The sequence below is a fragment of the Protopterus annectens genome, chromosome 1.part0 (genome assembly GCF_019279795.1).
Source record: "Protopterus annectens isolate FY-2018-M chromosome 1.part0, PAN1.0, whole genome shotgun sequence".
Classification (NCBI taxonomy): Eukaryota; Metazoa; Chordata; order Ceratodontiformes; family Protopteridae; genus Protopterus; species Protopterus annectens.
Genome location: NC_056725.1, coordinates 1,300,970,997 through 1,300,997,924, shown reverse-complemented (window position 1 = coordinate 1,300,997,924; position 26,928 = coordinate 1,300,970,997). Strand labels below are relative to the sequence as shown.

Sequence of the window (26,928 nt, the reverse complement as noted above, 5' to 3'; positions counted from 1 at the left end):
CAATTGAAAAATCTGATTAAATAAATCATGCATGACTGCATTAGTAAAAGTAATAGTAGCCTAGAACACACTTAGCATTATTTTATTGCTGAATTGAAAGTAATTTGGTATAGAATTACCATTAGGATTAATTCGGATTCTGTCTGAAAATACTTCTATATTGCCTCCCCTAGTCCAGACATCAGTTAAACACAGTTATCATACATACTAGTTAAAGTTTACATAAGATTGCATGCAAATAATCTTATCTCAGTCAGTTCAGATATTATCCTGTCAGCACAAACGGTGGCTGCATTATTGTATTGTAGAAGTTTCCTTAATGCAATGCATACACAGTGCTCTGATATTATAAAGTTTTACAGTACATTAGAGTACACAACATAAAATGTTTTACATAATCCTGTACTTTTTACAGGAAAAAATGCTACAACACCTACACAGATATTATGCACAGTTATTTTTGTAGTTTATCATGCCATCCAAGCTTCAGATATGAAGACCAGTCAACAAAGTCATTTAGCAAAAGGATTATTGTAAAAATGTCATTTATTTATAATGAGAGACTTTTAGATGACAATACTAATGATCACATGTGTAAGTCAGGGAAGCTTTTATGCATCTTACAAGTGAGACTGTAGGGTGTGCTATTTCTCAAATTTTGTCTTCATTTCAAAATAATACAAAAAACAACCTCCTCATCTCAAATAATCAGCCTCATCTAACATATAATGGTATTTGAAAATCCCATAAAAGAGACACGACAGAGCAACTTTGCAGGTAAACTGAATTCTTTAACATCACTAGTCTAAACAAACAGAAGTAAGCAATAGTTTTGTGACTATTCAGGCATCATTTTTTAAATATAGTGTCTTAGGTGTCTGCTTGACTCCATGCTAATGTTTTGTAGTACTGTGAAAGTATTATACACATAATTTGCATGTATTGTGCAATATCACAAAACAGCTGTGTGATAACTGCTGTTATCATATATCATTGCAAAGCATTTCAGCACATGAATAACTATCCATTAATTCATTGGGTCTATCATGTATGTTTACAGATATATAATCCTTTGATCAGAACGCTTGCACTTTTAGCAAATAGAATACAGTTTTATTTCATGCTTCTTTAGTATAAAATTAACTTCACCAAACAGACCTTTGATACTAACACCAGAGTACAGCCCATTATATAAGAAAAGAGTGTTCTCATTGTACATTATGTGTAACTTGCATTGTTCATGACATATTAAAAATCATTTGAAGTGTGTTTTCAAATAAAGATTTTAAAGAAAAGTTCTTAGTAAGTGAGTGGTTTCATGGCTTAGAAAATTTCAGGAAACAAAAGGATTAATTTGTTTCTTGGTGGTCAGGACTGAATGAGTTAGGAAAATTGTTACAGCGTTAAGAATTATAAAACTCCTGAATGCATTCTACTTCTAACCATTTCTTGCATCAAGACTGAAAATGTGGATGAATCTCATCAGCCAAATGTTTGAAACAAGTCAAAATAAATGTTAGTAATTCGACTATACTTAATGCTACTATCAATGCTACTAGTATTAATACTGTTTCTTTCAGCAGTGCTGTTAATACTGGCTAGATTACAATAATATTGGGGCTTAGATAATGTTTTTTGGAGATGCTACATTCTGTTCCTAATGACTCATTCAAATATCGTACTGATATAATTACTGTCCATCATATGGCATTTCATATCACATTCAAGGCTGGGACTACGAATATTTAACAGACTGTATGTGTGGTGGTGGGGTATGTGTGTATATCTGCCTGCATGTGTCTGTGAATTATAACACGCAAGACCTATCTGTATAAATAGTAGAATATGTAAATGAAACAAACAAATGGCTATGCATGTTACATGGCAGAAAAAAAGTTTCTACACGTGCCATAGACAGTCATAACATATGTGGCCAAAATAAAGGCTTTAATACTGCCCATAAACACCTGTAAGAATGACATGTACACAAAATAGCTAAAATCATAAGGCAGCACTGTGTTTCAGTAAATGTCTTCTCAGATTTTGTGGTACCTGGTTCGTTTTTTAATTGCATGAGGGAGAATTTTAGAATTTGTCATGTAAAGGATTATGACTGAATGTAATTTGAAATATGCTACAATGACTATGCAGTGAGATATGACTTTTCATTGTTAGATGTCATATAACATATGGCTGCTTTGCCAACACTAAACTGTTAATAAATGAGGAGGTTTCTAGTATATTAACTCATTTTCACTAAAAGATCCAACACTTCATCATGAAATGAATCATGCATAGCCCTATAAAATGTATGTGCTCTGGATGACTGAATAGTTCTATGATGACTTCAAAGTAGGAATAAATGGATCACTATACAGTGTTATAGTTTGTATGCATTACTGTGCAACAAAAGATATGGAAATATGAACAAACTGCATCTGCTTCAGATGATCTGTGGAATTCATGTCTGCATCTTTTTCTGTCTGTATTTTGCTAAACTAATTTCAGTGCATGGATATCATTTTAAAGTGAACTGGAAACCCTTAATTTCAAAACAGGCATATTAGTTATACCAATCTGAGTACAAAACGTCTTGTAGTTAAGCTCCACAGTCAATCATAATACAGATAAAAAAATAAACTGCATGTTCCTTTGTAAAACAGACTATACTATTGCAAGTAAATTATAGAGTTCAGAAGTAGTGTAGGCTTTCTCTTTATATAAAAGTCATAGTTATAGCTGTAGGAGCAATATATCTGCATTTATTGGCAGTTCTGTCACTTTTGAGCAGGGGCACCACAACATGGACTCAAACACTGCATTATGAATTGAGCAAATGAACCTCCTTTTCTCATTTCATTTAACCCTTCTTGTGTTTATGTGCATGAATGTATGGCTGCCTGTCAGAAAAAAAGTATTCAGGCAAATACCTTACTCTGTTTCAAGCTGGTAACTATTTTGTCATTTCAGATATGCACATGCAATGGTGTGTGTGTTTGTGCTTGTATGCACACACATTTGTGTTTCTGTTTGCAATGGCATGTCCATGTGTGCATAAAGGAAAACGATCACTGGGTATCTGAAGAAGAAAATGTTTAGGATGATATTCAGAAATATTTTATTAGCAGAGGACTGGTGATGTAAGCCACAGGTTATTGTGAATAAGCAAGAAATTAATTTCATGCATCAGGTTTCAATTTTATCTTCAAAGCTGCCAGATACAGAGTGTCTGACTTAGAACAGGTGACATAGATAGCTTATGAGTGTTCCTGAACCATGTATTGAATAACAGTTTTAGTACAATAGGCTGCATTTAATGTCTAGTAAATGCATTTTACTAAAATAAAGATAATTCCTAAATTTCATTCTGTTTAGCAGAAGGGTAGAGCTGAAGGCACGATAGTCTCTTCAAGTTGTACTATGCATAAACTTCAATAACTCATACTAAGCTCTGGAAATCTCAAAAAAAATTCCATGGTGTTTGGAACACATTCCATGTATTCCAAACTGGCAGCACCACAACAGGATGTAAGATTAATCTTTATTTACTTTACCTCCAGTCAACTCTGACACAGAAACTATTTCATTATTTCTTTTAAACCCTGTATCAACAAACATAAATAAGTGAATCTGACTTGTTCCAAGCTGATTACCAATACAAACACCATCTCATTTTCCAGATATCACCCACCCCTCCCCCATCACTGCATTTTCATAACTAGGTTTCATGCGATGAATGAAAACTGAACCACCCTCAGCTGTTGCAGATACTTCGTTTGCACACGACATTTAGTTTATTGGATAACAGAAAGTGCTGGACTGTGGATATGGACTAAAACAAGTAATCTTCATTATATTACATTACACGGCATGCAATATTCTACTTATATAGTGCAAAACGTCCACTTAAGAAGCATTACTAACAGATGCTTCTGCGGTTCTCTCTCTCTCTCTCATCGTGTAACGGCACAATAATATCCAGGGCAGTTATTTCATATCCTGGGAAATTGACTTAGCAAAAATATAATAAGGTACAATATCAGTAAAAACAAAAAAAAAATGCTTTCATTATGAAAAACATTTCAAATAACACTGCTTCAGAAGAAAACGCAGCAATAACATATATCTGCACCAACGACAGTATGCTTATAGCATCTAAACAATCGTATCAATCTAAAATGGCAACGCTGCAGAATAAAATCATAAAATTTGCAATGCTTGTGCAGCTTGTTGTAAAAAGAATCAAAGTACTAGGCTACAAATATTGCAATCCCACCTACTTAAAGCGGGAAGTGACCAACAACTCACGTCAAAGGCCTTAGACTTTCAAAAACGGGTCTCTAAATATTTAAATAAATTGAAACGTTTTCATAACCACAGCAAGCAACTAAAAATGATGTTTTTTCTTTCTTATTTTTGGACGGGGTGGTAATTGCAAAGGCCTCTGATTAATTTACTGGTATTGATTTTTCTGCCTTAGTGCCAGCATATAGTATTCAGCATAGTACCTCTCTGCAGATTATGTTAAAAGGCAGGCATGGATGGAGAAAGGGCACAAAATGCAGTATGCGTCAAAGAGGGGCCGTTCAATGAAGGCACTTAGCTATTCAAACCATGTTCAGACATCAGTCAACCGTTTGCACCAAGAAAAGGGTGGTTTAATGTTTCTTCTTCCAGACGCAAGCCATTTCATGATCACCGAAAGTGTATTATGCTAAAATGCATTGCAAAATGTCGCAATTTAATTTGTATGTATAGAACTGTCCTCATTTAATCTTCAGACGCTCTGGGTGAAGGAGGGGCGCTATTTGTTCCTCACCTGTAATGCATGGTAGATGTTTCTGAAGGATAAATGCAGTATCTACAGCTAAAGCCTGACTATCTTTTACTCAGACACAACACAGCATGTTCTAACTGCCAGTGTTACCTTCTAGTATGCATCAATGGCTAGTGATTCCGAATAAGTACTGCTTGTGTGTGGGGTTGGGTATTGCATGCTTAAGTCGCTTATCTGAAACACGATCTGTTATTTACTGTAATTTCCAGACCGAAATTATTACACTTGAGCTGCCTATAATTTGTGCCATGCTGTATTACACCCAATCAGAAAAGAGCTAAGTGGGTATCCATGCTTTTATTATTAGTTACATTTGTGATCTCTTCAAATATTGTTAAGCAGCACACCCTAAATAGTCATGAATAATTTTATGCAAGTAATGACCACCTTGGACAAGTCTAGTGTATGCGAGGAATGTTTGATGCTTATGAACAATCACCATTTGAGACCGTTTAAATGCAGTGCTCCTACATACAAATGATGGGAATGGAGTGCAGAATACAGCCTAGTGATATTAATAACGATGCGTTTATGACAGCTGAGTTTCTTCGTATTATCTGACTGTTTTTGTTATAGTCTGAATGCACTTTATGGCGTCTTACAGCATCCATTACACCCCCACACTGACAACACATCTTACTTCATTTAATGCACCCTGTGCTTTACAATTTAATTGCGCTACGTCGTCTTTTAAAAAAGTGTACACGTCCTGGAGCTTAACTATTATATTCAACACCATTAATGCATGTTCCTGGATATGATGGACACAGGCAATGCACACATTTGCTCTATGTTCATAAAAGCATACAGCTGGATAACAACTATCCTTGCTCCTTAAGTGAAAGAATGAAATGAGAAAATGGTGGGATATTGAGGGATTTTTTCGGGAGGGGGGAGGGGAGCAAGAATCAAATACCTTCCAGGCAGCATGTTCTCCATAATCCAGAATGGGTCATGACTTCTTCATTCTTTTTGCTGGTTTCATTTTCACTGACACTTTTACTTTTGCAGACCCCTCTGGAATACAACCAGTAGTCAGTCCCCACAGCGATGGTCATCAGGCTGAAGGCGGCAAAAGCACCAACGGTGGTTAAAAGCATCTGTACACCTCTGTCAAAGAGACCCATGATTCTACATTCTACAGGGACACCACTGCCTTGGTTTCTTTAGAAGGGAAGATGTTTAAAGCACACTCAGATTGTGAAAATGGTAAAGATTTCCAGGGGCGATGCCTTGAACTACAAGAGTTTAAACTCTATTATCAAAAGGAAACCCCACAAAAAGATATCTGTTAATCCCTTTTTCTAAAATTCTGATCCCCAGTTTCCATATGTATTTGCTAGTTTGGAGATGAATTCCACAGTGAAATTGGGGGCATCCTCAACAAAACCCCTCAACATCAGGACCTAAACAGTTAGCGCTTGTAAGTGCATCGATGCAGCCTTCACCCTTCTTGTATAGCTCTGCAACCTGCGCCATGAAAATGTGTTTTCTCTAAAATAACTTCTCCCTTATAGAACCTGAAGCTGTTCGTGTATGATACAGACCACACGTTTCACATGAAATGGTTCTGGTCCTTTGCAATCCATGATTTGAGTGGGTTTTATTCCAAATGAGTTGCCGACATTCTCAGGCACTAGTGCAGAATTAATAGCTCCTTCAGATCAAAGATTTGCTAAAAAGAGAGCTTCAAGGTTTTTTCCAAATCTCCATTGCATTCTTGTGTGGTTCTGAAAAGGATAGCTCCTTCCAGTGAATCCGTTACCAGTTACAATAAAAAGTGCTGTTCGGCTCCTGTATGTTGGAAAAAGTGCTGAAACGAACAGCTCCTTCATGAATTATTAGTGTTACTATTAACAATATTTCTGCGTCCTCCTCACGTGTTGGAATACTGTAGCTCCTATGCTCTCCAAAGAGCAAAACGGGATGGGTCCTTTCTTACTTTCTGCTTATGCCCCCTCTTTCCTTCAAGAGTATATATCACTGCTCCCTAGGCTTCAGGAGCTCAGAGAAAGGCGTAGCTGAAGCTAGCTTTCTCTCTATCTTTCTCCCATCCCAGCCTCCTCCCCATTCCGGCTATACGTGCCCAGAGCTCCCAATGCAGCCCTCACATCACAATTAGACTAGTAGAAAATTACATCAACCGTTTCTCATCCCCGGAGACACAGAAACGCAGTGTGGAAGGGCATTTTTATTACTAGTTTACCGTGCTTTTGTTGTGCAAATATTTTAAATTCCTTTATTTTAGTGGCGATAGCGCATTTTTTGACTTGTTTAAGTAGGCTTACCATCATCAAACCTGTCGTGTTTAAGAAAATTCAGTTTCCTTGAATAGCCTTAATGTTCTTAATGTTAGTCCCACATTTTCCCCTCAAGCAGGTCATAGTTAAGGTTTTATATTAAAGGATGATTAACTTTTTGAATGTCTGTGCAATTATGCAGCCAAAGTATCCGTTTTAGCTACATATCTATGTCTTGATTTAAAAAAGCAGTCCCAACACCAAACATCAGTTGTACAGAATTTGAAAACAATATAAATGCAGTACAGCTCATAAATAGTAATCATTTTCAAAGATGCGTGTTACTACAGTACTTGATTATTTTAAAGGAAACGCATTACTGCAATATTGCCCTTTTAACAAAGTTGAAGGTGTGATGTACAGTTCCATTGTTTCTCCTCTACCTGAATGTTTGTAATAGGAAAATATTTTTACGTGGGTAACGTGGCATGTGGTACTCTGTTCATTACTTTTAATTGTAATATTCTGACAAGCTTGGCTTTCTTTAAAATTAAAATATGTTGAATGGACGGGATTTTTTTAGGAAGAACACTGAAAATGACTTTGAGGAGTCCTATATGTGAAAGCACCTGTGTGTTTATCTAATGGTGAGGACTGTATACCTTTCTATGTAAACAAATTAATGTTTTCAATGCAAATGTCTTATTATTTAACCAATAAAAAGTTTACAGGAAAACCCAGTAGCCATTCAAGCTTTGTTATTAACATAATTCATTTTAAAAGTCCTGTTTTGCTCACTGTCTCTGTTATAACCATGCAGAGGGTATACCACTATTTGAAGATTAATTACTTCACAATCTTACCCCTAAATAGTCACCACAAGTTAAGTACAAACATACTGGCAAAGGAAATGCCTGTTATAAAATGGAAAAATGGTAGTAGAACTAAACAAATACAAGAATGTATATTTAAAATGTATGCTCATAGGGGTAGGGGGCATGTGTAAATGTCAACTGTACAGCATCCTATATTTCAGAGACTGTGAAAGTATTATATTATACATCATTCCATTTGAAACCATCAGTACACTGCATAGAAGAAGTGGATATGCTTTGTGAAATAGTAGGTATATTAAATGCAATTTAGATTTTGTGAAACCAGTTTAAGCTTGTTATTCAGTCAATATTCCCACAGTCTTTACTAATCATGTAACTGACCTTTCCAAGTTGAAGATATGATAAGGTGCTCTTATCATATCTCAGTAAAAGAAATGAAACAAAAGTAAAGTATGAACAGATTTATTTATCCAGCAGAGCTTTAACCTTTAATTATGTGTATTATTATACAGAACTGAATTTTGTTTTGAATGTGTCTTGCTGTATAGGCACATGTTTATATTTATTTGTGTTAAATAATGAACATTATTCAGACTGATTGCTCATTGTCAAGTAACATTTCTCTAGCAACTTTTTTAATAAGCAAAGTTTAACATCTGCCTATACACATTTTTTTCTGCCTGTACGGTATTTAGTGCAACTGGTCACTATCCACAGTGTGTGCATGTAAACAGCTACATTTGCTCTAAATACTAGGTAATAACCCCCACACACTCCATTGGAAATCATAACGTATCACTAATACCACTAGCCTAGTAGCTTCATAACTGGCAGTTGTGTGCTGTTTTTTTATGGCTTATTTATGCCATCTGGCAACTCCACAGCTACCCATTCATTCTATAAATGTTGCACTCATGTGCTCTAAATGGCCACATTTCAGCAGATGCTATGTGGTTTTGTGTGTGTGTGTGCATGTGTGTGTGTGTGTGTGTGTGTGTGTGTGTGTGTGTGTGTGTGTGTGTGTGTGTGTGTGTGTTTGCGTGTGTGTGTGTGTGTGTGTGTGTGTGTGTGTGTGTGTGTGTATGTGTGTGTGTGTGTGTGTGTGTGTGTGTGTGTGTGTGTGTGTGTGTGTGTGTGTGTGTGTCTGCATGTTTGTGTAGGAGATTCATAGAAAATGTGCCAGATTCTAAAAGACTTTCTCTCTGTGTAAGTGACCACTTACAATGAGAGCAGCCTGAGAGCAGGTGTTTTGGAATCTGGCCTTCAGTGTAAGCTTGTTTATAGATAGGCTTTACATTGAGGTAAGTCACTTACACTGACAGCAAGTCTTTTGGAATCAGGACAGACTGAAAACAACTCTTTTGGAATCTGGCCCAATGAAATAATCAAATAAAATGACTACAATGCCCTCACCTCCATTGTGCATTCCAGTCAGTGTAGCAGTGGCACAAAAATTGTGATTTTTAAAACTAAGCCACAAAGAACGGCACATATTTATGTGACATCAGCATGGATTTACTTGACAGTGAAGGAAGGAAACATGGTAGTGGTCATAGTCATAGGAGAAATGGAAATGAAGGTATAATGAACATTCAGTTCATAAAAAAATTGTATTTTTCTAGTTAATAGTCTACTGAAAGCTGGAGGCATACTTCATTAAATTTTATGTGCACAGGTGACCAAAGGGAAAAATGGATGGAATGGCATGAAGCCTGTTATATTAGTGATGGAGGATAGGAATTGGTGTTGCATGCCCATCCCATCTGTGGAGATGCCAGCATGTCCACACACAACCAAATTCCAGTATGCTGATCCATCAAAAGCTACATGAGCACTGCAGTGTAGACAGGACCTGATTGACCACCATCTGTGACATGTGCTGTGTAGACCTCACACGCCAGCTGGAGACCTAGCCCAATAACTCCAAAGCTGATGTTGCACTTTGAAAACTAGTTGCAAGGCCATTCCCACAGGCTACAGGTAATACTCTATAAGCATGTCCCAGTTCTCTTTATTAAGAATACTGTAAATAGGCCTTTCATGTGCATTTCATTTCTTGGGTGAAGAGGTTAAATTCCTATTCCAGTAAATCTGTATCACCATGCAAGCAGTTAAAAGGATGATGTGTTTGCCACTAATGTTTGTTAAAACAAAATGTAGTCATATACTTATAGTTGTCCCATTACATGAGGAATTAATTGCATATGTGAATCAGAATTTTTTCAATCCACTCAGTTGACTGATGCATAAAATACAATCTGCTAGGAGTGCCCACTTTGACTGCATGTTGTAATTGAGCAGGCTGCATATGGTATTCAGCCAAGGATGTGTAGTACACAATTATCTTTTAGGTAAGAAGGCTTGTCACAAAGTGCTATGTTAATGACCAGTAAATAATGGCAAATGGGATGAGGTAATGCAGACCACACATACACTAACCAACTTAATCCTTCTTAGAGCATACATACATTAACCAACTTAACTCTGCTTTAATACACTAACCAACTTAACTCTACTCATAGCACACATACACTAACCAACTTAACTCTACTCAGAGCACAAATAACTAACTAGCTTAACTCTACTTGTAGCACATATGCACTAACCAACTTAACTCTACTCAGAGCATACATGCACTAACCAGATTAACTCTACTGAGTGCATACATAGACAAACCAACTTACTCCAACTTCACAAGTGATGCTGAAATCCAACATGTAGCTATGGCCCCATCCAGCCTCCCCACAGTTTTTTTGTGCATATTTACATTCATGATTGTAGCCATATCTGTTAAAAGGGCAGTTCAAGTGTCTGGATATAGCACAGTACCTATCAAAGAGGTAAACACAGGTGTACCTGGCCTTGGCTATGCAACACACATTGTACCTGTGGTGTACATTGACATATGTATGCTACATGGCCAGGGAATGCATTGATCAATGTATTTTATAAGCTGCAGAAGAGGAAAAGGTTGACTAGGCACAACTCCCTGCACATTTTGTATAAAGACCACACAATGTCTCTGAGAGTATTTTACTAGCATTGTTAAACATGTATATAATGTAGCAGGTAACAACTGTTAATGTATTACTCGTTATAGCAGTGTTGTTTGACTTGCCAAATAATTTACTGTGCAAAAAGTAAAATGAAATATAAACATGAGAAACATACATGCCAAATGTGAAGCATAAAATATGAACTGCACAGTAGATGGGACATCATTTTTTACAAAGTTGTCAGATAACCAGAATATCATCAACAGTGCAATGTACTGTTGATGAACCAGCTCATGACCTTTAAAGGCTAAATATAATGCCTTTCCCATAACCTCCATATGCCGCAAAAGGTGGTAGTGAAGAGGATTGTGCCACATCCACAAGAATAAACAATAGAAAAGCCTATAGCTTCCGTGTAATCAGTATTGCCATGGTCACTATAGTAGAGGTGGTCACCGTGACAGCCAGTGTGTCATGCACAATGGTCTCATGATTTATATGTGCAAAATCAGCATGTCATTCACCACTTACACCTGGCAGTATATGGATCATGTGTATTGCAGTGTGGCTTTCTGGATTCTATCTTCTGAAGTCTGGTTGCAACAGCTAGATTATGCCAGATCAGACAAACTGTCAAGAAGTTATAACATATTACATTTATCAGCATCAAGCACCACGTCACGAGTCATGAGTCCTATACATTTATTTATTTATTTATGTATTTATTTACATTTGTTGACCGGGAGTGTCCGACAGGAGGTAGGTCTATTTTCAGCGGAGGCCTGGAGAGAAAAGCTCCTCAGTTAACATAAACAGACAGTAGTTGCATTGGATTTACATAGCAATTAACAATTTGATCAACATAGCAATTAACAATTACAAACATAGTTACAGATGAAGAACATAGTACATCAGTAGACAACTAGAATCTTTATCATCTGTGAAGTACATAACAGACATTAACAATTGTTACAAAAAGAAGTTCCTGCTGTATAATAAGTAGTTAGGCTTATGAGCATCTGAGCTTGCTATAATCAAGGTAGTTATTGGGGTGGAAAGAAAGGTAGTGGGTGGATGGGGTCGGTGATATTAGAGGGGGAGTTGCAAGGGCATAGCCAGCATGTTTTTAGGTGCACTTTTAGTAAAGTTTTGATGTGGGTGCATGATGGTATGGAGGTAATTGTGGGTGGGAGGGAGTTCCATAATTTGGCTATGGCACAAGAGAATGGTGCTTCTCCAGCAGAGTTATTGGCTTTAGTGACCTGTAAGTGATTGTTATTGCTGGATCTTAGTGGTCTGGTGGTGCGATAGGGTTGGAGTAGATTCTGGAGGGATGGGACTTTTAGTGGATGGTTTACTAGTTTGTGGGCGAGAGTAAGTTGATACCACTGAAGGAGGTGAGGGAGTTCAAGCCAGCCCAGTTCAGCAAGTGAGAGACAGTGGTGACTACAGTAGGATGCCCCTGTGGTGAATTTGGCGATTTTGTTGTAGCAGGTCTCTAGCTTGTTTAGATTGCATTGCCTTAGGTTTGTATATATTGGAGAGGCATAAAGTAGGGTGGAGATAAGGTGGGAATTTTCTACTGAAATCTTTGCTGCTTTGGTGAGAATTTGCTTATTTCTGTATAATGCTCCTAGTTTTTTGTGGACTTTTTTATGGTCATGGATACGTAAATGTCAAATTTGAGTTTATTTCCACTCCTAGCAATTTGGTGTGTTCTGTTGGGTTTATAGTGGTATTGTCTTTTGCTGTGATGTTAAAGTGAGAATTGTTTTGAGTATGTTTGGTGGGTTGGAAGATGAGTAGTTTAGTTTTGTTTGGGTTGAGTATTAATTGGGCATCGGCTAACCAAGTTTCAACAGAGGAAAAGGCTTCCTGTGTGACTTTTTGCAGTTTGGGTATGGACTGGGCTGAGCAAATGATGGTTGAGTCATCTGCGTATTGTATGAGTGTGCCGTGTTTGGTGGCAGAGGCTAGATTATTGGTGAAAATAGAGAAGAGTAGGGGTCCAAGGATGGATCCTTGGGGAACCCCTGTAGAGACATGTAGTTGGGGAGATATGCCATTCAAAAAAAACATTATTAAAGGACAAATGGTCAGGGTAGCAAGGATGACTTCAGACTATGTTGATTTCAGAAATAAATTGGAATACGTACACCAACTATTTCTAGAGAGAGGCTACCCTGGTACATTAATAAATTCTATTAAGGAAGAGGTGACAAAGGGATGGGGTATAAGATTTATTCCTCTACTAAATACCGAATATGACAATGTGAACCAAGGTTCAATATTAGATGACACTGAGACAAACAATGGGATCCATCAAACAGAAAAAACTACGCCTTTTTTGGTCATGACATATAATATAGGTACCAATACAATGAAAAAGGCTATTGACAAAACATGGGACATGTTCAGGAGTACGCCCAACAGATTAGAAATATTTGACAAATGTTTGATGTACAGTTTTAAAAGGGGTTCCAATCTCAAAGATATTTTTGAGAAGTCTGGAAATGAGAATGGGGACCAGATGATTAAAAAGGGAACCTTTTGTTGTGGGAGATGCTCACAATGTACATTCGTAGCCAATAAGGGGGACCTATTCTTAACAACCATCCCACTTAAGCTAAAAGGAAAAGGACATTATACTTGTTATACTAAGGGAATAGTTTATTTAGCATACTGTACATCATGTTGGGCATATTATGTGGGAAAAACAGAAAGACATCTTCGTCAGAGAATATATGAACATATGTATGATGTCAATAGAAGAAAGGAAACTAATGCACTTTATAGACACACCACAGTTTGTAAAAATACAAATTTTAAATTTTGGGTTTTGGAGATGGTACCTAAGAACAGTAGAGGGGGTGACTGGGAAAACAAGTTGTGTTTTAGGGAATTAATTTGGCAGCTGCGGGTGGATGGGTGGATGCAATTAATCCACCTGGGATGAATGACCATATTTCGCTGTTACCAGCCTTAAAACTCAGAGCAAATAAAATAAAATAAAATAAAATAAAACAAAATAAAATAAAAAAAATACATATACAATGCATAAAGTATACACATATACTTATTACTAATATTATTACCATTATATAATATACTATGTTACATATTTAATATTATTACCATTATATAATATACTATGTTACATATTTAAATATTATGGAATTTTTAAAAAATAAATGGATTTATTTTTATTTTTTTTTATTTATTACATCTTACATGGTATATATTATATATGAGAATTATATATGAAATTCACTATAGTCATTAGTTAGAATATTGTATTGTATCACAATAATTTCAGACCATATTGTTTTATGTAATGGTTGATGTACTGTTTTAAGTATTTTTATGTTATATATGCACAGGATGTATTATATGGAAGGATCTGAGAAAATTCAGTTATGCTTGGCCACTATTAACCTGCACTTGCACTATGACTTTAATTTGTATTTCAATTAATTCAATTAACTTATGAATGAACCAATTGTATGTTTTATATTGATTTTAATTTGACTATAAATTAGAAAGCTGTACGTAATTATGTTGTTCTCAAGAAGTTTCCAGTCAGGAAATGAAAGCGCTAAACCTTTTGTAACGTTTTTACTGTGTGGATTAAATTTGATTCGACTACGAACAACAAGTGAGTCTGCCTTTATTGGGATCCTGTGCTCGGATATTTTTACATTTATTGGTTTTTCTTTGTCTCCGTGGTCCATTGTTTTTGAGATATGCCATTCTGCCATACAATGGATTGTTGGCGGTTAGACAGGTAACTCTGAAACCAGTTGGTGACTGATTGAGAAAAGGATAGGTTATTGAGGACAGAGATGAGTTGTTTGTATGGGACCATGTCAAATGCTTTAGATAGGTCTAGGAAAGTAGCAGAGGAGAGATAGCCATTGTTTTTATGCTGAAGGATAGTGTTAGTAAATGACAGTAAGGCAGTGGTGGTGCTATGGTTTGGTTGTAAACCATGCTGAGTATTGGAAAGGAGGTTGTTAGTAATGAGGTAGTCTGAGACCTGAGAGTGAATGCATCTCTCTAGTATTTTGGAGAGTGGAGAGAGAATAGCTATGGGGTGGTAATTGGTTAGTTCTATGGAGGGGCCGGCTTTGTGGAGGGGAATTATATGTGATACTTTCCATAGTGTGGGAACATAACTTTCTGACAGAGATCGGTTAGTCAAGATGGATACTGGGTAGGCCAGAGAATCAGCTGCAATTTGTAGGTATTCACTTGGTAGGTTGTCTGCTGCTAATTTGGTGGGCTTAAGTTTAGTTAAGAGTTTTTTTTATGTTGGAGGTAGGAACAGGAGAAAAAGAGAAGACAGTGGGGAGATTACTAGTTGAAGGTGTGAGTTGGAGGGGAGGGGGGTTGTGTTGTATAGTGATAGTATGGTTTGTGTGAAGTGTGTGTTGAATGAGGTAGCAATATTTTCGGAGGAGTGAGGGATGTTAGGAGGAGGGGTACTGACTTTACCTGGGTAGAGGATGGAGTTTATGGAGGACCAGAATTGTTTGGGGTTGTGTTGGGAGAAGTCTAGGGAAGACTGGTAGTATTGGAATGTGTCCTATTTTATTAGCTTTTTGACTTTATTGCGTAGTTCTAGGAATTTCTGTGTAGTTGAGGGGGTTTTGGTTTTGCGCCAGTGCTCCCAGGCTTTATCCCTGTTTTTCATTTCTGACTTAGTTGTTTTCTGTAGCCATGGGGAGGGTTGTGCATTGGGTTTGGAAAGTCTTATGGGGGCATGGTAATTAAGGATGCTCAGGAAGGTAGTATTACAAAATTCAACTGTGTCATCAAGACTCAGGTACTTTAGGGGATGCCAGTTACATTCTTTGAGGGATGAGATGAATGTTAGTGGGTTAAAGTGTAGTTTTTTACGTATTTGATGGTAGATGACAGGTTTAACTTGATATAGGTGTTTTTGAGTAGGAATGTTGGGGAGTGATCACTGAGGCTACCCGAAAAGCAGCCTGCTATATATGACTGGGGGCTCTTACTGACTAGTAGCCAATCCAGGGTAGTGTGCTTGTTGGAGTTTTTATTTATCCTGGTTGGTGACTGGACTAGTTGGATGAAGCCATGAAGGTTTAGATGATGGGTTGGCTGGTTGCCAGAACAGGATTGCCAGTCAATATTGAAATCACCTAAAATTATAGTTTCTTGGGGGAGATGGTGGGTAGTCCAGCTGAGGAGATTTTCTAGTGAAGGGATGTTTTGGCCAGGTGGAAAGTAGCATCCAATTATGTTGATGGGTTTATTTTGGTTTATTTTGAGGTTGGTATATATTATTTCTTCATTACCTATTTATGGAGCTGATGATTTTAAGATCTGGATGTTTAGATGCTGTTTAAATATTATAGCTATACCGCCTCCTTTCTTGTTTAGCCGGTCTACTCTTAGTATGCCATAACCAGTAGGGAGGATTTGCTCACTGGTAATGTGAGGTTTTAGCCAGGTTTCTGTCAAGATGACTATATCTGGGGAGTACAAGTCTGTGGTGGCATGGAGTTCATGGACCTTGTTGGATATACTTCTAATATTTAGGCTTAGTAGAAGGAGGTCACTTGGCATGACATGATAACGACAATGTGACATGTTTGTGTCATAACAACTGAGTGTAACATGTTTCATCTGAAATAGGCATAGGTGGTGCTGATGAAGTACATGCCATCATTACTTTAGCCCCCATCATGCAGTTGTGGACAACCTTTATGGTGACTTTAGTGGATATTTGGTTTTGTTGACAGTCTACCCCTGGACTGCTCTTCCTTTGTCAATGACATTTGCATAGAGCAGCAGAAATACTACATCCCCGTTTAACCACTGAAACATGTACCTAAACACATTCTATTAGGATAAATTTTATCCCTGGCATCCATGCTATACTAAGTGTGCAAACTTGATCTATAAGTATTATTGTTGTTACAAAATGCATTGGGTGCCAGGGCTATGTTTATTGTTCTCAGTCTGACAAGATCCTGATTAAGTTTAGAAAAGAGAGATGTCAGTCTCTGGCCATAACCTTGATTGACTATCTATCTCTGCTTCAGTACTCAGATGTGCAACCTGCATACAAGATAATGAAAAGTGCTTATCAGGTTATGCATGTACCATGTAAATCCATTAGTGAGCAAGCAGTAGAGCTAATACCTTCTGCCATGTACTGTATACATAAACAGTAAAGACCTGTTTGGTCTTTGATACCAAGATATGTTGTAAACATTATGTTTCACACTTATATTGGCTTGATGTATGGAAGCTATAGATATGGATCTATCCATGTCATTATAGTAGTAGTTTAGATGCATCACACAATGAGTACTATATAACAATAGTGATACAATGGTAAGTAAAACATGGTGAGATCAAGCAAGGGTGGCTGTTGAATGCTAGCCTTGGAGTAGTTTTCCAAACTGCTGGTTGACTCCAAGCCACTGAAGGTCAGTAGTGGATACTATAACATGCAAAGTGATGCTGTCACAGTTCTGAGGAGCACATAGTCATATAAGAAAGTTAAACTCACTCAGTATGGCCCTACTTCTGAGATACAAAAGAGCAGGCACCGCAGACACATCAGGCATTATCTGTATATTTTCTTAAGAGCTGCTTATTTGTATGTGTATGTGTGTGTGTGTGTGTGTGTGTGTGTGTGTGTGTGTGTGTGTGTGTGTGTGTGTGTGTGTGTGTCTGTGTGAAAGTGTGTTTTAGTCCTGGTGCCAGGTAACTTTCAGCATTTGTTCCATTGTTCCCCCAAGATGATGCCTACCCTAGGATGATAGCTGATCATGGGAGACCATCATCCAGCCAGCCATTATGTTTTTTTTTCTAATAATGATGTAACCCTTCCTTCCTCTTGCAGTTGATATGAGCATTCACTTGGTAAGACTTTCTCTCCAAGACACTGTGCACTTTCCTGCACATGCCCTGTGAAAGGGTACCATGTATGAGAATTTGGGAGACAATCATATGTCCCTGGTCCATAGGCTATACATTTTACTACTGTTACCACGGCAGACAATGCAACAACAAACTGGGTCATGACCCTGCCAGAAACTATGGGTGAGGCAGTATAATTGCTCACTCATGTCTTCTGTCATAAGCTTTTGCAGCACATGAATTTCAAATTGAATTCAGTTCATCTGGGTCACAGTCAGGCCTTCATCCTTCTATGCCATTGAGACAACTGATAACATGTTTTGCAGTACTTAATTTAATTTAATCTTCTAGTGTATTTGTTCCTTTTATTTTTAATTTTTTTTACTAATTCTGTAATTTTACATTATATTTGCATAGTGCCTTTTTAACTGCTTTAATAAACTTGAGGGTGAAACTCTGCATGACTGTATCTTTGTAGGGGAAAGGCTAAACTCATTATATAGTGCAAGAGTGGCACCTGATTTTTTTCCACCCCTAAGTCTATTAAAAGAGACCTGTAACTTTTCCTGGCATTGTCATATAAGCATGGAAGGTGCTGATTACAGGTGTGTACCTCGCATGAGTGGTCAGTCTGTACAGTAATATAATTAGTGCCTTTTTATTTTTCTAGTTTGCCTTTGTTTGATTAATAAGTTAATTTATCATTTGACTACCATCAGTGATCTATATTCAGATATTCTTCACAATTAGAAGCACTCAACCCTTATTTTCTTGCAGCTTACATAAGTACACCAGATTTTCCTCATCACTAAAATTGTCACTCATCCTGTATCATGCCAGATGTGACTGATGAGATTTGCTGATCTGCAGTGCAATGTGCCTTGTGTATATTGACTATTGTTAGTGCTGCAGGTGCCTTGTGCCATACAGCTGCTGTATTTTCTACTGATAGCAGACCCTGTGTCTACATTCTTGATTGGGTAGTGTCAATTGGGTTAGTAGCCTCTTTTCAGAGGAGGCCTGAGGTGATATTTCTACTACAAGTAGACTTTTGGCTAGGGCATTGAGGAACTTTCCCTGTTCATTTCAATAGATGCTGTGGAATCTTTTACATCCATCAGAGCTATTGCCATTTCAAGCAGATGGGACCTCGGTTTAAAGTCTCATCCAAAGGACAGATATATCATGTGCAGCAGTATTCCTGTGTATATAACTGCAGTTTAAGTGATTGGTGTATCCAAGAGACATATGACAGTAGCACCTACGTGTATATGACTTCAGTGAATGTGACTGCGATAAGCATGTGATGTGTAGCAGCGGTCCTCATGCATACCTGACTGTAGTAAAGTAACTAATGTATGCATGAGAAATGAGACAATAGTCCCAGTATGTACATGGCTGCAGTGTGCATGACTGAGACGTGTATTTGACATGTCACAGCAGTCCTAGTATGTACCTTACAGCAGTATTTGTAACTTGCACATGTATGTGACATGTGACATCAATTTCAATGTGTACATAACTACAATGTGCGTGTGTGTCTGTGTGTGTGTGTGTGTGTGTGTGTGTGTGTGAGAGACTGGAACATGTATCTGACATGTGATTTCGGTTCCAGTGTGTACATGGTGTAGTGTATGCAACTGGTACATATATGTGACATATGATACCAGTTTCAATATGCACATGAATTAAGCATAAGTAATTGGCACATGAATGAGACATGTGACAGCACTGCCAGTGTGTACATGACTGCAGTGTGCATGACTGAGACACACATTTAACATATAATAGCAGTATATGTAACTTGCACATGTATGTGACTTTTGATGCCAGTTTCCATGTGTGCATGACGACAGCATATAAAACTGACACATGAATGTGACATATGATGGTAGTTCCAGTGTGTGTGTGACTACAGTATGTATGATTGGAACATATATGTGAGATAGACACAGCATGAAACAGTTTTCTGGAGGAGACACAGTGAGTCCTGCTATATATACATTCCCTGCAATATTTCTTTGATTAATTGTGTCCCTGAAAAGTCAACCTCATTTTAGAAAAAGCAAGGCTTGTACCATGTTGTTTATTTCCCTTATATGCTGTACAGACTCTGTGATTGATCTAATGATGCCTACCACACTTAAAATATAGTGAAAAATAGTGCCCTCGCTGTTCTAGTTGTGCATTTTCAAAATGTACATTCAGTGTTCCTGAACTGTTGGTGAGTCCTGTGTGAGGCATAACCATGTGGCAGTGTTGTATATCTGGTGCATTTTAGACTGTTGTAGCAACCTCAGTCTTAATGAAAATCTGTCTTTTAGCTTGTGCTTTACCATCTGTAGTATTCATGGCACAAACAGCACCGTTCAGTTATAATAACATACATCCTGTGATATAACTTCAGGGAAATGAAAACAGAAGACAGCTAATTCGCTGTCTGCTGCACATCCTCCTAATAAATAACGTTTTGAGCACTGTTTTCTCTGGCAAATTATTAAAACAGCATCGGAGTACAATCTTAAGTAAAAATGAATGCATGACATGTTATGACCGATCATCCCATGCATATTAAATAGGAATCATAATGGTTTCTGAGTCATTTAAATTAATATATACGACTGTGTGTGTATAACATTTTATAACTCATTTTATTTCTTGAAATTCTGAAATAAATGGTTTAAAATTCAAAACAACAGAAGCCTTTTTCTGCTTTAGAGAAACTAGAAACCAGTCATGATCCCAGAAGCCAACAGTCCTGAATGGGAATATGTTATATCCAATGAAGTTTAAAAATACTTTATACAATTAGCTACCAAAGATTATAGCTATACTGGAGATTCAAGTGTGCATATTATGTATAGAAAGCATAGTAAAATGTTAGTATTTGATTAAATGATATGCACAGCATGCTTTGGTAGAATGCAGATACACTTCTAGAAATTATCTGATGGAGGATTTGGTAATGGATAGATGAATGAATGGATAGATATTTATTTTAAGACTTGCTGGATAATATAACAAATATGCTTATGCAATATTTTGTTCTAACATCTGTTAAGATATTTTATGCTGGTGTTTGTGCCTGTGTGTTCCACATGTCTGAGAGAATCTAGTGTACTCTTGGTTTGATGTGTTTGTAAAGGGGTGGTGAGCTAGACATTATGTACCAAGTGCCTCTCTGTGTTGAATGTGTGCTGTAGTTATGGCTGACATAGAGGGTATATGGCACTGAAATACATTCCTTTCAGCATGATAAGGGTGAAGCATGCACCTTGGCAGCAGGAATAGAGGCTCAGATGTAGGCTGTGCTGCACTGAGAAATATTTTCTTACTGTGCTCCTTTTCATGAGTCTGTATGTTGAAATTGGGCAGCGGGTTCCCATATAGGACATGTTGTACTGGGAACCATTTGTTTTCAGCAGGACTATCATGGCAAGTTTGGTTAGTTGTGAAGAGTGGGAGGCACATTGTATATTCTGGGTAGTGAGCTGAGCAGACAATTCTTTTAGCAGAACTTTACTACAGACTTGGCCTTTAAAGCTGCTTTATGTTATATATGGACTAACTTCATTCAACAAGTTTCTGTCATGTGTATATGATGTGTGGGCGAATACTAAAGCCACTGGGTAGTAGGGCAGCAAAAACTGTCTGTGTTGCACTGCTGCAGAACCACTGCTTACTGCCAGTGCATCACTGCAAACCAGTACATTTCATCAGTTTTATGGTATATTTGTATGCTGCTGATTGTATTTTTGATTGAATATATTAGATTTCATGTAATCATCATACCTTGAGACATATGGGCTTCGTGTGTTTTAACTATTATTAATTTCATAGACAAAGGTACGATAGTGTTAACTCTCTATACTCCATTGTCATCAGACATGTTTCCTGCCTGGTCCATGTTCTGATGGTGATAGTAAACCACCTCTGTAGCTGTCAAAGACCATTGATATAGGTGACTCTGTTGTTTTCATAATTAGATAGGTGCAGTATAGTGTATTCATGTTGATTTTGCACTGTAATTTATGTGGATAGTTTTCATACTGCATTTGGTTTTGATATATATCTGTTGTCCCTTTGTGTATAGTAGATGAGATAGCCTGTAAAGTCCTCTTCAACATTAGGGTTGAGCATCATGGATAGCTACACCAGCAGTGAGAGTATGTAATGTGTATTCTGTTAGGCAATGTGCAGGTTGCCATAGATAGCTATACTACAAGAATCATAGCAACCCATGTTAATCTGCAACCATCACAACAGTAATCAAAATGCAATAAAAGCAATAAAATAAATGTTTTTAAGACTGCTGTTCCCACTAACCCCTGCATCCCTTCTCCTACATAAACGACCACTGAGTATAATAAATGAGTGAGAAACAGGTGGATCCTCAACAAGCTCAGTAGTGATGCATTCAGTTTAGAAAAAGGTCTAGCGTGCACGTCAAATAGCAAATCTTTCACAATTGTGTCTCAATAGCTTCCTGCACATACACATCTTCCTAGAGTCAAGCTTCAGTTTCAGTTTGAGGAACAAACATGATGTGGCATCCAGTCTTCAGCTGGTGACAACTGATACAGTGGCCTTAAACTACAACACTAGTCACCGTACTTGGGTATCATGGTCAAGACCCTCTTTGAACTGTCCTGTAGCAGCTCTGTGTTCATGGTCCATGAGCACCATCTAGCTAGTTGTCAAAAGGTGCGAAGGGATAGGTCAGTGAGGAAATCTTTGCAGCCCTGAGAGTGTCCCATAAGTGCTGGAAGTAGTGAAAACAGGAATGTTTGCTCTGTTTTAGAAACTGTGTGAGAAATTCTGCCAGAGCTGATCTTTCACTGAACACCCCCTGCACCTGTTTCTCTTTGCCTATACTCTATTATCAATCCCTAGTAAGGTAGGCGGTCCTTAACCAGCAGTACAGACTTCTGATTGGTCTCATGCCACTTTATCTTGCTCTTTTCTACTCTAATTATTTCCTCCCAATACATTGGCTCCTTTGCTAATTTTCTCTAATAAATTCTCCCCCTCAAGCCTGTTTTCCTTATCCCTATTGACAGTCATTTCCCCAGGTAAAGTGTCCTTTCTCCATTGCCATGTTGGATTAGTTATTAGAATACTTTCTGTTACTGTATGACAATAATACTTTATATGGTTGTTATTATTCTCTTTAAGGATATGTATCCAAAATCTGACTCACTCCCTATGTGTTGAAATGCCCACCTCTATTTCATCACCATCCTTTTTGCAGTTTGGTTTATAACCGTCTTCGTTTGTCATGTATATGAACCTTAATTGTGCAGTTCCAGCCTTATCAGTGCTGCTTTAAAGTATATCTTCAAATGAGGTCATCCTAAACCATCATTTCCTGTTGGGGGAACCACCTTATCCCACATTGACCTCTTCCCCTCTGAAGTAAACTATTTCAACACATTTTAAATTATGGTCCACAACTTCTTCTCTAGTTCTTAAAACTATGCTTGACCTGCCTATAAATCTAAAAGAAAAACATATACTATTTTAGAAAAACAACATGCCAAAGGCTAAAATTCTCTACAACTGAAATAGCTTAAGATGAACTCATAAGTGAAAATAAATGACAAATTTCTTTATTAGTTTTCGAAATGTCCAAAAACACCAACACTGCCCATGGGTACCAATAAAGGCTGTCCCTCCATCAATATCTTCTCTTCAGAAGAATATACTCCAAATAGTTTCTACTCCAAAAAATTTCCACAAGCAGGCTCCTCGAATATTTTGGTATTTAATTCAAGTTTTAATGAAACAAAAACACAATCAGCAGATTAAACGCTTTTATCTCCACTCGGGAGACTTCAACAGGATCATCTGCCACATAAAGCTTACACTTGTTATACTAGTTGAGTTCACTCCATTGATCAACCAATTAGTTAAAAAATATATCCCACTGATTTAACCCTTCATAGATCAGTTGTATAATATAACATTACAATCATAACAAGAATAAATGTCAATGTAAAATATATATATATATATATATATATATATATATATATATATATATATATATACATATACGCAAGTGTATAAAAAGTTAATTAAAAACTAAAAACTAAATCATGAACCACTGTAAAAAGTATATTGTGTTGTATTATACCAAATAAATCATACTTCATAAATGCAGACCAAGAACATGTATAAACATAAAACCTACCAGTATAAAAATAAAACCTGACAGTATAAAAAATGGTGTTGGTATAGTACCCATCCTTTTAGTACAGCTAAAGAACCACCAATTCCCTGAGGAAAAACATGTTGCACCACATTTAAAAGTTAATAAGTAAATGTCATACATGTACAAAAATATTTGTTTATTAACAGTGCTGTTTAATATCTAATATTTATTATCAAACTGGTGATATTTAACATTTGATATTTAATATTTCATTAATATTTCTTTCAATAATTTTGTATTGTATACATGATTTTAATTATTTATACAATTAAATTATTTATGTAGATATTTGAAATATTTTATCTAAATATACCTGCATAATGTATAAAATATATTTTTTTCATATATATTTTTGTACATGTATGACATTTACGTATTAACTTTTAAATGTGGTGTAACATGTTTTTCCTCAGGGAATTGGTGGTTCTTTAGCTGTACTAAAAGGAGGGGTACTATACCAACACCATTTTTTATACTGTCAGGTTTTATTTTTCAAACTGTTAGGTTTTATGATTATACATGTTCTTGGTCTGCGTTTATGAAGTATGATTTATTTGGTATAATACAGCACAATATACTTTTTACAGTGGTTCATGATTTAGTTTTGTTTTTAATTAACTTTTTATACATGTGTGTGTGTGTGTGTGTGTGTGTGTATATATATATATATATTTATATATATATATATATATATATATATATATATATATATATATATATATATATATATATATATATATATTTTACATTGACATTTATTCTTGTTGTGATTGTAATGTTATATTATACAACTGACCTATGAAGGGTTAAATCAATGGGATATATTTTTGAACTAATTAATCAATGACCAATGGAGTGAAATCAACTAGCATAACAAGTGTAAGCATTATGTGGCAGATGATTCTGATGAAGTCTCCCGAGTGGAGATGAAAGCGCTTAATCTGCTTTTTGTGTTTTTGTTTTATTAAAACTTGAATTAAATACCAAAATATTTGTGGAGCCTGCTTGCAGAAATTACTTGGAGTGGAAAGTATTTGGAGTATATTCTTCTGAACAGAAGATATTGATGGAGGGATAGCCTTTATTGGTACCTGTGGGCAGTGTTGGTGTTTTTTGGTCTTGTAGTTTGTATTGCGCCTTTGTGGATTACCAGTTTTCTAAATGTAATTGATTCTACCTTGACAGAAATGCCTTTGATAAGGACCATAAATTTCTTATAGGTTCATATGATTATAAAAGGCTGATGATCAGGTAGGTCATTTGTTGCCTAGCCTCCAGATCCCAGTTTGTTACCATCCTGTGACATGTATAACTTCATCCCCTTTCAATGAGGGTCCTACCTGGAGTGACTGTATGGCTTACCATCTATTTAGCCACACTGTACATAAAGACGGTTAGAGAGCTACTTTGCTTTATATCTAAGACAAGTCTGTTCCTTAAAAGAGTGATTCTTTGAAAGGGATATCTATCTCAGCAGAATGTCCTATTTATGCTGTAGTAGAAATGTATTTCCTTTGAAGGGATAGTTTAAGATGTGGTTTGTTTTATGGATGTGTAAGAGGTCACATAATATTGGATCCATCAAGACTTTGTAGGCAAGGTTGGGGTCACTCGCAAGAGTCTGTAGGAAACAGAAATGACAGAACGTGCCTTAACATGTTGTGTGTAGTACAAAGAAAACATGCCCTTGATTCTTTTACTGAAAAAATATTGTTGTCTTTTGAACTGGGTCATATGTTTAGACAAAAGGAGTACTATATTCAATTATATTTTCTATAAATGAAACTGCAGCAGAATGGATTAATATGAATATTAGTCAGGCAACAGCAAAAAGATTGATTCTAAACAAAACGTTTTTATTCCCCCTTGTGTCTCACTGGTACTCCAAACCTTCAATATTAGTGGCTGCGTTATTAATAAAGTTAACTGATGCAGGTATCACTGCTGTGTTGTCCCTATTTCTAAATTAAAAGGAGAGGAGATGGAATTGTTAATGCAGATCTTGATACATGACTTGTATACACTTAGCTCACAAGGGTTAGGAACCAATAATTTTCCATAGTAAAGTGCACTGAAGAGTAGGTCTTAAAACATGTCTTTTTACTGCCAATGGCAATCCCAAGTGATGGAGAGTTCTGAATACTGTACTGAAGACTTGGGAATGCCTCATTAGCATTCTAACATGTCTGTACCAGATCTGCTGAGATTTATGAATTCTATCATTTATGACAGCTCTGGAAGTTGTCTGATAGTCTAGAAGTTGGCTTAGAAGATTAAGGAGCTGTTAATGAGCTGTTTCCTGTGGTCCAGTGGTTCAAGGTTTGATTCCCTCAGCTTCCATTACCTAATTGCGTAACTCTGACTAAGTGGCTTTTCCAGGCACTACTCCTGAGCTTAGTCTTGTAAAGGAGATCAGTGCTCTAACCTGGAAAACAAATATAAATAAACAGTAGAATGTTATTCAATATTTTAATATTTAATTTTAATATTAATTAACTTTAATATTTAGAGAACATTGATGCATGTTTAGAGAAGAATGGCGTCTTACCTAACAGAAATATATCTTGGTAGTAGCTAAGTAGCAAACATAGTAAAAAGTCTTGCACACAAGTATGCAGTTTGTAGTAAGCCCATCCCAGCCATAGATTTTCCCTTTCAAGATCTTCCATATGACCTTTGTCAACTATGATACACTTAATAAATAAACACTGACCGCTGGGAATAAGAAAGCAGTTTAATCCATAAAATAGCCCATAGCTAGCACCAGGGTTAATGCCTTCAATGAATAAAATAAATTCACTCCTGTTATTCCTACTGCCTCTCCTGTTCATTGATAATAGGGGCATTCAAAAATATTAAACAACACTACCATAGCTATATATACATATATATATATATGTATATGTAT

The 26,928-nt window shown here is 36.6% G+C and overlaps 1 protein-coding gene across 1 annotated transcript in view; it reads right to left on the bottom strand.

Moving 5' to 3' along the window:
• CACNG2 (calcium voltage-gated channel auxiliary subunit gamma 2) overlaps positions 1-6,923 on the bottom strand; it is a 1,878,586-nt gene extending 1,871,663 nt beyond the window's left edge. The window contains exon 1 of the mRNA XM_044066277.1: positions 5,754-6,923. Within this exon, the coding sequence (XP_043922212.1) occupies positions 5,754-5,964 (211 nt within the window). The 5' untranslated portion in view covers positions 5,965-6,923. The remainder of the gene's footprint in view (positions 1-5,753) is intronic.
• Between the last annotated feature and the right edge of the window lie 20,005 nt (positions 6,924-26,928).